The following is a 13896-nucleotide window of genomic DNA, read 5'->3' on the forward strand; positions in this document are numbered from 1 at the left end:
AACGTGTAGTTTTATTGTAGTCCCTTTATAGCTAATAATAATAAATAGTTGAATTATGTGGTGATGATGCCTACGGTTTTATTACATGTTGGTTTATAGATACCAATAAACTGTGCGGTTTAAGGTACCATGATTTCTCGTGAGTTGAAGTGATTTTATGGTTGGTTTGTAGTTCCAAAATGAGAAATTGCCAAAAATACCATTTTCATAGTACCACTTTTCATGTTTACACTAACCACTTTTACCACTACTTTTAATGAAGGGTCTAGATTTAAAGGTTTAGGATTTAGGGTTTAGATTTGATGTTTTAGGGTTTAAGGTATATAGTTTAGGGTTTAAAGTTTAAGATTTAGGGTTTAGAGTTAAGGATTTAGGGTTTATAGTTTAGACTTTAGGGTTTAGGGTTTAAGATATTGAATTTAGGGTATATAGTTTAGGGTTTAGGGTTTAGATTTGAAGATTTTGGGTTCAGGGTTTAGAATTGGAAGTTTAGGAATTAGAATTTGGAATTAGAATTTTGAAAAACATATAAAAACAAAAATATAAGAATTTTTACCATTTTAATAAATAAGGTATTATTAAAAATGTGTCTTTAGTGGTGGTAAAGATGAATAATGGTACATTGAAAGTGGTATTTTTGAAAATTCCCCTTCCAAAATTATGTGTTGATATCTATGATCTTATAGTTACCAATAGACCGTGTCACAAATTAGGCTGAGTTTTACATGATTTTGTGGTTGAGTAAAAGATTACGAATTTTCATGTCGTCTTTAAATTGTGAAGAATTGGTTCCCGCATTAAAATGAATTAAAAGCATGAAAATCCCAAAATAGCAGAAGACACTTAAACCTTATAAAAATAGGATGATGAGAAGCCGGAAAAAGAGATGCATGTCATAAACTGTTTTTGTCCTGATAATCCTCTCCTCCTTATATTTCTCTTTATGTTCCCCAAACCATCAAGAAGGTAACAACTCATGTCTCATCTTTGTTTTGCATGATCACATTGATTCACTTGGAAACCAAGCTTCTTTGTTTGGCTTCACAATGGCATCCACTCCTCCTCAAACTTCTAAGAAAGTTCGTAACAATTCTGGTAGTGGCCAGACCGTTAAGTTTGCAAGACGAACATCTAGCGGACGTTACGTGAGTTTATCCCGAGATAATATTGAATTATCAGGTGAGCTTTCAGGAGACTATTCGAACTATACCGTTCACATACCTCCGACGCCTGACAACCAGCCCATGGCTACCAAAGCCGAAGAGCAGTATGTGTCAAATTCCTTATTTACTGGTGGTTTTAACAGTGTCACGCGTGCACATCTTATGGACAAAGTCATCGATTCAGATGTGACACACCCTCAGATGGCTGGTGCTAAAGGTTCTTCATGTGCCATGCCTGCTTGCGATGGAAATGTCATGAAAGATGAGAGAGGAAAGGATGTAATGCCATGTGAATGCCGGTACAACATTTTTTGGAACGAATTAATTAACATTTTAATATACTTGTTTCACAAGACAATGAGGTTTCTGACCAATTAAAATTGGTTATTTAGGTTCAAGATCTGCAGAGATTGTTTCATGGATGCCCAAAAAGAAACAGGTTTATGTCCAGGATGTAAAGAACAATATAAAATCGGAGATCTAGACGATGATACACCTGATTTTTCTAGTGGTGCTCTTCCTTTACCAGCTCCAGGAAAAGGTCAACGTGGCAACAATAACAACATGTCTATGATGAAAAGAAATCAAAATGGTGAATTTGATCACAACCGGTGGTTATTTGAAACACAAGGCACATATGGTTACGGTAATGCGTATTGGCCTCAAGATGAAATGTATGGTGATGATATGGATGAAGAAATGAGAGGTGGAATGGTGGAAACAGCTGACAAGCCATGGCGGCCGCTGAGCCGGCGGATCCCAATCCCAGCTGCCATCATAAGCCCGTATAGACTACTAATCGTTGTTCGTTTTGTGGTGCTATGTTTTTTCCTAACTTGGAGGATTCGAAACCCAAATGAGGATGCAGTATGGCTATGGTTGATGTCAATAATATGTGAGCTTTGGTTTGGATTTTCATGGATATTAGACCAAATACCAAAGTTGTGTCCCATAAACCGCTCTACCGATCTAGAAGTTCTTCGTGACAAATTTGACATGCCTTCTCCTTCAAACCCCACAGGGAGGTCAGATCTCCCAGGTATTGACCTCTTTGTGTCCACAGCGGATCCTGAGAAAGAGCCACCCCTTGTCACTGCCAACACTATTCTTTCCATATTAGCTGTTGACTATCCAGTGGAGAAAGTGTCGTGTTACCTTTCTGATGATGGAGGAGCCCTTTTATCATTTGAAGCTATGGCAGAAGCTGCTAGTTTTGCAGACTTATGGGTGCCTTTTTGTCGCAAACACAACATTGAACCCCGGAATCCAGATTCATATTTTAGTCTCAAGATAGATCCAACAAAGAATAAGAGTAGGATTGATTTTGTGAAAGATAGGAGGAAGATTAAGAGAGAGTATGATGAGTTCAAGGTTCGCACCAATAGCCTCCCCGACTCAATACGAAGAAGGTCAGATGCATTTAATGCAAGAGAGGAAATGAAAGCTCTAAAACAGATGAGAGAAAGCGGAGGAGGTGATCCAATGGAACCTGTGAAGGTCCTCAAAGCCACATGGATGGCTGATGGTACCCACTGGCCAGGAACTTGGGCAGCCGCTACTCGAGAGCATGCCAAAGGTGATCATGCTGGAATTTTACAAGTCATGTTGAAACCACCCAGCAGCGATCCTTTAATCGGTAGTAGCAACGATAAGATCATTGATTTTTCAGACACAGATACTAGATTACCAATGTTGGTGTATGTGTCACGTGAGAAGCGACCTGGATATGATCACAACAAGAAAGCTGGAGCTATGAATGCACTTGTTCGTGCCTCTGCTATTCTCTCAAATGGACCTTTCATCCTTAATCTTGATTGTGATCATTACATCTATAACTGTAAGGCCATTCGAGAAGGGATGTGTTTTATGATGGACAGAGGTGGGGAAGATATTTGCTACATTCAATTTCCACAAAGATTTGAAGGTATTGATCCTTCTGATAGATATGCGAATAACAACACCGTATTCTTTGACGGTAATATGCGTGCTCTCGACGGTGTTCAGGTAGGTTCATATTTCTTTTTTTATAAAATCCAGATTAACCACATGTTTATATTTATTTGTAGATTTATAAGAGGGGAAATATTAATTAATTTGAATATATATATATATATATATTTGGTTGCAGGGACCAGTTTATGTTGGAACTGGTACTATGTTTAGGCGATTTGCTTTATACGGTTTTGATCCACCCAATCCGGATAAGATTCTTGAGAAGAAAGATTCAGAAACAGAGGCGCTAACCACCAGTGACTTTGATCCAGACCTTGATGTCACACAACTTCCCAAGCGCTTTGGAAACTCCACACTCCTAGCCGAGTCAATTCCTATTGCAGAGTTCCAAGGTCGCCCATTGGCAGACCACCCTGCGGTCAAGTATGGCCGTCCTCCTGGAGCCCTTAGAGTCCCCCGTGACCCACTTGATGCCACAACTGTCGCAGAGTCTGTTTCTGTAATCTCTTGTTGGTATGAGGATAAAACCGAGTGGGGAGACAGAGTCGGATGGATTTATGGGTCGGTGACAGAGGACGTTGTCACAGGGTACCGCATGCATAATCGTGGATGGCGCTCTGTTTACTGCATCACCAAACGAGATTCTTTCCGCGGTTCTGCACCCATTAATCTCACAGATCGCCTTCACCAAGTCTTGCGATGGGCCACCGGCTCTGTCGAGATATTCTTCTCTAGAAACAACGCCATCCTTGCCTCAAAACGTCTCAAGTTCCTCCAACGCCTTGCATACCTAAATGTCGGAATATATCCCTTCACCTCTTTGTTTCTCATCCTCTATTGTTTTCTTCCAGCTTTCTCTCTTTTCTCTGGACAGTTTATAGTACGAACACTTAGTATCTCCTTCTTAGTTTACCTCCTTTTGATTACCATCTGTTTGATTGGCTTGGCGGTTCTGGAGGTCAAGTGGTCCGGCATCGAACTAGAAGAATGGTGGAGAAATGAACAGTGGTGGCTTATCTCCGGAACTAGCTCTCACCTTTATGCTGTAGTCCAAGGAGTCCTCAAAGTTATTGCAGGGATCGAGATCTCTTTTACCTTAACCTCTAAATCCGGGGGAGATGACAATGATGATATATACGCTGATTTATACATAGTGAAATGGTCTTCTCTAATGATACCACCCATTGTGATAGCAATGGTTAACATAATAGCAATTGTGGTAGCGTTTGTCAGGACGATATACCAAGCGGTGCCACAATGGAGCAAATTGATAGGAGGAGCTTTTTTCAGCTTCTGGGTGTTAGCACATTTGTATCCTTTTGCAAAAGGATTAATGGGAAGGAGAGGCAAGACTCCAACAATAGTTTTTGTGTGGGCAGGTCTAATTGCCATCACTATCTCTCTACTATGGACGGCTATTAATCCTAACACCGGACCTGTCGCTGCTGCTGAAGGTGTTGGAGGTGGTGGATTTCAATTTCCTTAAAACATTTACAGTATATATATGAGTAGAGTTTTCTAAAACCTAATTTAATTACAACAATAATACACTTTCCTATGTCCTTTTTCTTGTTTATTTCTTTCTTTGGTTGTACATTTTCACTGAACAATATTTAGATTTTAATATCTCATGATCGTAAAATGCAATTATCAATCAACTTGTTACTTGTAGCATTTTGTTTTTACATAAACCAACACCCTTTCCAATCAACTCGCAAGAACATATGAATAATGTAACAAGTGGACCGGAAGAGATAAGTTGGGCCTTAGTTAAATGATGGTATGGATCCCTCGAAAGGAAAAGAAAAAAAAAGAGGAAAAAATATGATGCACATTGTTTATGTCTTCTCCGTGACCAGCGACTCTTCCTCTTCGCCGTTTTCATTCTTCTTTTCTTTTCATATTCTTTCTAGAGTTATTTTCATCCTAGGACAGTATTAAGTTTTTTATTACAACTTAGGACAGTTATTGATTTTAGGGTAGTTTTTTGAAACTATAAGCTAACTACATTTACTCTTGCAATTAAACGGGTCCACAATTTTAATTTTCTTTTCCCTTTTCGCTGTTCGCTGTCTTCTCTTTCTCTCTTCTCTCTCTTTAATCTTTTTTTAATTCTTTTTTCCACTTTTAACTTTATTTCATATCTGATCCCTCAACATTTAAATATATTAATTTATGCTCTCATCATTTTTGATTTGCAAATATATCTCTTTCAAATTGACTCCTCACTTTTTAATATAAAAATCATACCTTCAGTGAATATATATGTTCATTGAAAATTTTGGTGTACATAGTTGGACATCAGACTTTATTGTACACATGGACATCAAACTTTATTGTTATAGTTCACTTTTGTTATTGACATGGACATCAGAGTTTAATGTACACGTGGACATCAAACATGTATGTTCGGTGAACATTTTGTTTATGCATGGACATATGACTTTATTGTACGCATGGAAATCGCCTTTTAGTGTACACACGAGCACATGCAGGAATGTTCATTGTGGTGTGGAACATGGCCACTAATGTATACACATGTTTACATCCTGGACTCAAAAGACTGTTGATTGTACACAACATGTATGTTTTTTGAATATTTTGTTGTACAAAGATAATAGTTTATGAATGGACACCGTCATATTTATTGTACACATGGACATCTCTATGTTGTGTACACATGGGCAGAGGCATGGATGTACATTGTGGACGCTTTGGAACATGAGAACTATTGTATACACGTGTGTACGGCCTGTGTAGAAGACTCAAAGTACATTTGGAAATCCAGTATGGTATACATGGACACATACGGGATTATACATTGTACACACGGTGGTAGATGGACACTAAGGTCAACATGGGCGTAGGCATTCATTGTAAACATGTATACACCTAGTAGGTACCGTGTACACTATGTGGTTCATGAACACTAATGCCAGTGTGTACACATGTATTTCACTGTCCACATGTACAATGTATTATCCATGGTTGTTCCCGAGCTTGCGTGATAGTTGGAGTCGCGTCAGAGATGAACAAAGGTCACGAAGAAGATAAATCCCGACGAATAAGGAGGATCTGAGACATGAATGTGGTGGCGGAACCCTAATTTCTTGGTGTTGTCTCATGTGAATGCGTGGTGGTGGTCATGGTGGATGAATTTATTGATTTTCATAGTCTGGTCCATGGTGGATGATGAGCATTCTACAACGTCTTCGCCGTCGAAATTGCTCCATCGTGGTCTATCTCCGTCGTCACTACACCAAAGTCAACAACGTCTCTGCCGTTGATGTCATTATCGTATATGTTACTATTACATCATCATCACCAGAGATATACCTTGACATATCTTAAAAGATATATTGAGCAACAGAGAAAATAATTACATGTGATTTCTTAAAAAAAATTATCTGAAGAATCAGATTTCAGTTTAGAAAAAAAAGAGAATGTTTGGGATGAAGAAGACGAAGAAGAAAGATAATGGGACCTATTTTATCTATGATTATCTAGACCATTAAATTATTTATAAGATGAAGGGTTGTGATGAAATCCCACCACTAAAAGAAATAAATAAAATAGAAAGAGAATAGAGATGTGTGGTTGAGATTATTTCTATTTAATATACTGGTTTGATTAGTTATCAATTTAGTTCTGAATTGACTCATTTATTTAGGAAAAAGAGAAGCTGTTAGAAGAAAGTGTCCTAATAGCGATAACTGTCTTATTGTGTCAATAAAACTCATAAACTGTCTCTCACTGTAATACTTTCTTCTTTCTACTACCACTCTTGCATTTTTTCGTAAGATAAGTTAGAAAATATGGTATTTTTGTTATATTGCATAAATTCATTATGAAATAACATATGATGAAGATTAAAGAAGTCTAGAATTTTTATTGTCACCGTTTCTCCAAAAATACAGATGTTATGAAGGTTAGTCTACTGAATCAGGTAGAATATAAAGTTTTATTGAATTACTCATTAAATTATTAGAAATAATGTCATGTATTATAATAATAATTTTAACCAACATTAATATAAATTTAGAATGTGATTAGGTATTTTTAATCAACAATAAAGAATCTAAATTTCAGTATATAGCATTTATAGTAAAATTTGATATTTTCATATGGGTTAATCTATATATTTCAAAATAAATTAGAAAATACTATATTTTTGTTTTAATGCATAGCTTCATCATGCACATACATAATATAGTATATAATTTTAACATACATTAATATATATTTAGAACGTGGTTATGTATTTTTTTAATCAACAATAAATAACCTAAGCGCCAGTATATAGTCCGTATTGGAAAACTCTATTTTTTGTTGAGAGTAACTCATGCCATGCGCTTACTCTTTTGATGTTTCCTTCCTTCTTTGCAACTTTCAGAGTTGTGTTTTTGGTAAGCTTCTCATGAGTCATGGCTTCTTCAATCCATGAGCTTTCTGGTTCCACTCTCTCTTTATTCGTTTCATGTCTATGTTGCTCTTATTCAAAGTTAAGCTTTGCAGAAACATAGATTTTTTTAACATAAACTTTTTTTTTGAAGAAAAACATAAACTTGCTCCCAATGTCCATATGTATTACCGGATGGTGACAAGCAGCCAACCAATCGGCTTTGAAAAACTTTTGCATTGAATCAGCATCACATATTACTCACCACTTAGTAGGCGTTTTCATAGAAAGAAGAATTTGAATCTAAAATATAACCCACATTGGAGAAAGTGTCTGCATATTCATATTTTTGTTCGGTGTTATTTACCATTATAATAATTTTTAAAGTCAAAATTACTTCATCTCATCTTTATTTCTTCATCTACGATATAAATTGCTATTTTATTGTATCTATAAAAGAATAAATAACATTTGTTCATTTTACTATATATTAAGAGATTTATTTTTTTTTAAAAAATATGTATCAGAGCAAATCACATTTCTTATATAAAGTTCTTAGATTTTAAAAGAAAAATAGCAAAATATATTGTAGAGTGGTGGTCTCAGAAATAAGAGTACCTCTTAAACACAATTAATAGCTAGTGTTACACAATCCTCCTAATACACTTATTTGAGCTCTGTTTTTTCTCACACGCTTAGATATTTTTTAGTCCTAAAAATACTGCTATATATCTTTTTTTTTTTCATATGAGCCTGAACTTTTATCTTTAAACTTTCGAATATTTGCAAGTATTAGTATTTGTTTTTTTCTTCCGAGGTAATACCTCCTAACGTGTTTCAATATGTATTGCAGTATTAGTGGATGTTTAAAACCGAAATTCCTAAAGCAACTTTTTATCCATAAATAAAATCCTAAAGCAACACTCCATATTTTGTGTCCATATCTGTTTCATTTTCGAAATTGAGTCTATCTAAATTACCATTTCAAAAACTGAAAGAAGAAACATGTGACATGTGAATGTGATATGCATGTGGTTACCGAAGATATATGCGGGCTACCGATAACTATGGGGTTAGCTAGCTATTACGAGTGAAAATCACTAACCTCCGGATCTCACCTAGAGCTTTGATTTGATCCACGATGATAAAATATATATATCCTCTTGACAAATCCTATATATATATATTTGCATTGTGTGTGTTCACATGCACATATAATGCTCCTCGAATACATGTATGGTGTGAGGTGTGAGCTGCAAATTAAGCTGTATCGATGTGAATATATTTAATTATTGTATGCTAACCAAACAATCAATGATGAGAATTAGGAGCAAGAGATCACATCGTATATATATGTAGTAGATAGGAGCTCTGGGGAATGATCTGAGAACTACTAAGATGGACCAAGGAGAAAATGAGGTGGTATGGATGAATGACGCCATGGATGGTGAATCTTTCATTGAAATACAAATCAACAAACTAGCAACTGGAGTGAGCATATCTTCTTCTTCTTCTCCAAGTAATGAAATGCAGACGTCAGCAATCTTCTCGTCGGCCTCTAGCTACTTCTCTACATACAGCATCGTGACAACGAAGTTGATGATGAAACTGGGGTGTTTGAGTATAGTGGGGGTCATAAGGGAGAAACTGAACGTGGGAGAGAAGTGGGTCCTCAATGTTATTCACGGACGACGAAGCAAGATCTCCCTTCATTGCCACTGCAAAGGCGGCACCAATTACAGCAAGGAAACATTAACGGACGACTCCCTCACGGCAGCCATCGCATACTGCAATGCATCCTCTTTTTCCCGTCAACAAATTTAATACTCTTTCTATCATTGTTGTTATTGTTGGCTGTAGACAAGATTACTAATGTTGGTAATCACATAGGGAATGGATATTGGGGCATTAGGTCCTATCTACTGGTATAATGAATCAAGTCGTTTAATATTATCGCTTTAAGAATATTTTCTCTCGTATTGCAATGTGTGATAACCAAGTAAGAGACGTTATGACGAACTGGACAAGTCGAAGAATGAAGGGCCTGGTTCACTCTTCATCCAACTGTAAGTAATGACTATATAACACTACTCTGAATTCTTCTTCGCATTCATCACCAATACCATCACTTCTGTCTTGTATAACTTCATATACATGGTACCACAATGATTTCTAAAATATGCAATCACATGCAATTATTTACACTACAAATATGGGGAAGACATGTAACCACACTATCCTGATCCAACAAATATGCATAGGTACATAGATAAATAACATATATGTGTTGGCAAGGCAGAGCAATAAACGGAATTGCAAGATCCACTTGGGAAATTGGGAAATTCAATGTATCCTCTTTTGTCACCAGAGGACTCGTCCTTGGCAAATGGACTAAGTATATTCTTAACAGCTGAATATCAACAAACAAGCTGAATGCCAAATAGAACCAGGAAACTCAGATCCAATATAACATTTCTGACAGCAGACTAGAAAAATCCTCATCAATTGAGCCAAATAACTCTAAAAGGAATGTTTTGAGTTGCAGAAGGACCTGTAACGTAAACAAGGATATTTAATCTACCATGTAACTGTTGAGTCACAGGCTCAACCTAGTTCAGATTCCAGATATGAACACAGTTATTTTTCACTAATAGCTAAAGCTAGTGCACGAATAGTGTTTCGTCCAACGACACAGTATTAAAAGCTAAGCTGACAGATACAATTAGTCAAAAGAGGTTAAAGACCAGTGAGGTTCAATCATTAGCCAATGATGATGGTCAGAAGTGAAATGTTGCCAAACTTTTCAAATTGATTATGGCATATGTAAGCAACACAGAAGAAAAGATCTATTGAAAATTCATCATATACTCGAAGCTGAAAGATGGATTCATATGGGGGCTCCTATAGACAATCCTAGCTCTTAATAGTGGCAGGTTATTTAGGACACCAGAGAACAACAAGACATTTCTGTATCTAACTAATAGATCATCACGTGCATTCCTAACAAACAACTATACAGCCTCACCAATTGAGCCCGACATGGGTTCTCGTTTCACACAACTACATTGTGAACTCAAAAGCTACATGCACTGTAAAGGTCTTAGCAATTAGTAACCATTAGCTTAATCTTAGAAGTTAGAAGCATTGCTTGGGAGTTGAATGGTCATATCTCTCTTGCTGGCATGACTGTATGATTTATCAGGAATATGCAGACAAGATGAACAAGTCCATATCTGTACGAAGTAAAGAAATGACAACAGGTTAAGAAAAGAAGCAGCTTTTATAGACGCCTTCGATTCGTTGTATGAGGGTCCAAAGTCGCTGAGCCAATGGTCTCTACAAGAAGGAGAAAAAAAAATCAACCATGATTAGAAGGTGCGGATAAGGAAGAGTGACCTGCCTCCTCTATCAGATGGTAGGTACCAATAACACACCTGCTCAGAATCACCCCATCTACGGAAAGCAGAAAATGACTGCAAACAAGAGAAGAGGAACTGACCACCAACAGAAGCAAGACAGTACCAAATCTTCAAGTCTTACAGGAGACAAGGAACATGAGTGAGGAGGAAGAGAAGTAAAAGAGGGTACTGAACTGTAATAATAATAATCGTACACAGTGATTAAGAGAAATAATTTATGGAATTGTTGACGAAAACGGTAGGGGATAAAAACTACCACTTTTTACACAAATCTCGTCAATGTCGAGATAAACATCATCATAATCATCAACAACCAATCATCCTTCACACTTTGATCATCTTGTTCGGGTACATAATGTCATCTTATCCTCTTCCCACTCCTCTTATCCTACACTACAGACGACTCAACAAAGTCAATAACTTTTATCCATTGGCAAAAAGAAACTAACTTTCATATTTAAAAAAAAAAAGAGAGCAGACAGAAGAAACGCCAATTGATCTTACTCGTGGCACACCAGCAATCTTCAACTCTTCATCAGTAAGCTGATACTCATTCATGCATAACCCAGTTGGCTCTTTCACCACGAGGAGCTCGATCCCTGTGATAAAACAAGGATCTTCTTCATCCCTATGGCCCTCGAACCATTACGAATCTAGCGATCCTTCCCAGTCGTCTTCCAGTAACGTTTTGACTGGTCTATAATCCCAAAACAAAGTCAAAATCAATTAAATCAAAACTAGATCATCGTAACCAATTCGATAAAGAACTAAAAAAAGTAACTTGTAGATCCCAGGGCTTGGATTTGTACATATCTGTTGGAAACGGAACCCAGGAGCGAACGACGTCACCGAGCCGCGACCCATCAATTCTACTTTGGGCCACATCATAAAGGCCCACTAAAGTCATAGATTACTTGAACCGACTAGCAAGTAATAACCAAATCTCTTACACTTTCCATATCCACCGTTGGATTCGAAATTCATGATCCAAGGTTTAAGAATCCAAACCTCCTTGAAATTTGACCGTTTGGAACATTTCTGTTTATATTTGACTCCCTCTCCTCTCATCTCCTTTCCGCAACACACGTTCTCTCCCTCTATCGCTTTCTCTCAGACTGATTCTCCATAGCAAATAATCAAGAAAGAAGTTTCATAAATACTCAAAGGGAACGATCATGGCGACGAGACAAGCTCAAGATTTACTCTATATCTTATATAACCCTAGGGTTTAAAGATTGATTTTGAGGCTCTTATTAAAAGTTTTGATCGCTAACTTCACAGATGATCCCGTCCATGTCAAGAACCGTCGCTCTCTTTGGGACATCGAAAACCTCACTGCTGTTCCTGGAATCGAAGGAGGAAATATCAATCGACCCTTGACCCGTAACTTTGATAAAAAGGTTCGTTTTTAATTTTTTTTTTGTTGCAAACCTTGTTTTCACTTTTGAGAATGCACATGATTGTTGAATCTGATTCTGTTTTGCGGTCTCTCTTCCTTACCAAATCAGCAAATCAATCCAAACAAAAGCTTCGGTTCTTGATGGTGCTCTTGTACCCACAAGTTGTTGATAATTAAAAAGATTCGTTTTTTTTAAAGATCCTGTTTTGCGAGCGCATGTGGCTGTTGAATCTGACTCTGTTTTGTGGTTTCTTTACGAAACCGCAGATCAATCTGGACCAAGCTTCGGTTCTTGATGATGTTAGACGGTTAGACCCAAGAAACAGTAGCAATAATTGTCCACCAGAACCCACGAGGCTGCGAATCTGGAATACACGGATAACGTGGTCGTCGCTGCCAGGTTCGATTATGTCATTGTTATGTTTTGAGCTTACTGTTGTAGAATCATGGTAATGATCGAATCTTGATAGGTTTGGTGGTGAGATTGAAATTGGAAAATAGGTTCAGATGGCTTGGACGTGAATTATTTTAGCTAGGAATGCGAATCTTGGTGGTGATGATCGTATTTAAGAAGATAGAAACAGCTGACAAAATACTTATTAATGGAAAAATAGCTATGTACTTTAGAAAGAAAAGATATGTACTTTTAAAACATTTTTATGCAAATCTATTGTTTTAAGTAAAAATTTTTAAAATAAAAACTTCAAAACATTTTTATTCCGCAAACCTCTTTTGTCATATAAGTATAACTTTCTTAAACAATATTAATATACTTCAACATATCGTTTGTGCAAACCTTTTGTTTTAAGTATACTTTTAATTTTTTTTGTTTAGGGTTTAAAGTTTTAAGGAATAGAGTTTTGCAAAACCTCTTTTGTCTTAAGCATAACTTTTTTTTTAAATATTAATACTTCAATTTTTTTTTTGTGTAGACCTTTTGTTTTTTAAGTATAATTTAATTTTTTTAGGGCTCAGGGTTTGGAGGGTTGGAGGTTTGGAGGGTTGGGAGGGTTTGGAGGGTTGTAGGGTTGGGAGGGTTTGAGGGTTGGGAGGGTTTGGAGGGTTTGGAAGGTTGTAGGGTTGGGAGGGCAGTTTAGAGGGGTGGGAGGGCAGTTGTAGGGTTGGGAGGGGTTGGAGGGTTGGGAGGGTAGGGAGGGTTTGGAGGGTTTGGAGGTTTGGGAGGGTTTGGAGGGTTTGGAGGGTTTGGAGGGTTGGGAGGTTTGGAGGGTTGGGAGGGTTGGGAGGGTTGGGGGTTTGGAGGGTTGGGAGGGTTGTAGGGTTGGGAGGGGTTGGAGTGTTGGGAGGGGTGGAGGGTTTGGAGTGTTGGGAGGGTTGTAGGAGGGTTTGGAGGTTTGGGATAGTAGGGTTTGGAGGGTTGGGAGGGTTGTAGGGTTTGGAGGGGTTGGAGTGTTGGGAGGGGTTGGAGGGTTTGGAGTGTTGGGAGGGTTGTAGGGAGGGTTGGGAGGTTTGGGATAGGAGGGTTGGGAGGTTTGGGAGGGTTTGGAGGTTTGGGAGGGTTTGGAGGGTTGGGAGGGTTTGGAGGGTTGGGAGGTTTGGAGGGTT

The 13896-nt window shown here is 37.6% G+C and overlaps 2 protein-coding genes across 2 annotated transcripts; both read left to right on the forward strand.

The window, feature by feature from the left end:
* Nucleotides 1-1039: 1039 nt before the first annotated feature.
* Nucleotides 1040-4790, forward strand: LOC108838173 (cellulose synthase-like protein D4). Its single transcript, XM_057003937.1, has 3 exons — nt 1040-1462; nt 1556-3167; nt 3292-4790. Exons 1-3 carry the CDS (start codon nt 1047-1049, stop codon nt 4600-4602), a joined length of 3339 nt encoding a protein of 1112 aa, XP_056859917.1. The 5' UTR covers nt 1040-1046; the 3' UTR covers nt 4603-4790.
* A 4123-nt stretch (nt 4791-8913) lies between these two features.
* LOC108845699 (uncharacterized) lies at nt 8914-11327 on the forward strand. Its single transcript, XM_018618860.2, has one exon. The coding sequence runs from the start codon at nt 8914-8916 to the stop codon at nt 9337-9339; it is 426 nt and encodes a 141-aa protein (XP_018474362.2). The 3' UTR covers nt 9340-11327.
* Nucleotides 11328-13896: the final 2569 nt, after the last annotated feature.

This window comes from Raphanus sativus, chromosome 2 (genome assembly GCF_000801105.2).
Source record: "Raphanus sativus cultivar WK10039 chromosome 2, ASM80110v3, whole genome shotgun sequence".
NCBI classification, from domain to species: domain Eukaryota; kingdom Viridiplantae; phylum Streptophyta; class Magnoliopsida; order Brassicales; family Brassicaceae; genus Raphanus; species Raphanus sativus.

Coding starts and splice junctions, on each gene's coding strand:
- LOC108845699 (XM_018618860.2), top strand. CDS start 8,914: ATGGACCAAGGAGAAAATGAGGTGGTATGGATGAATGACGCCATGGAT.
- LOC108838173 (XM_057003937.1), top strand. CDS start 1,047: ATGGCATCCACTCCTCCTCAAACTTCTAAGAAAGTTCGTAACAATTCT. Junction 1,463..1,555: donor GTAATGCCATGTGAATGCCG/GTACAACATTTT, acceptor TTGGTTATTTAG/GTTCAAGATCTGCAGAGATT. Junction 3,168..3,291: donor GTGCTCTCGACGGTGTTCAG/GTAGGTTCATAT, acceptor ATTTGGTTGCAG/GGACCAGTTTATGTTGGAAC.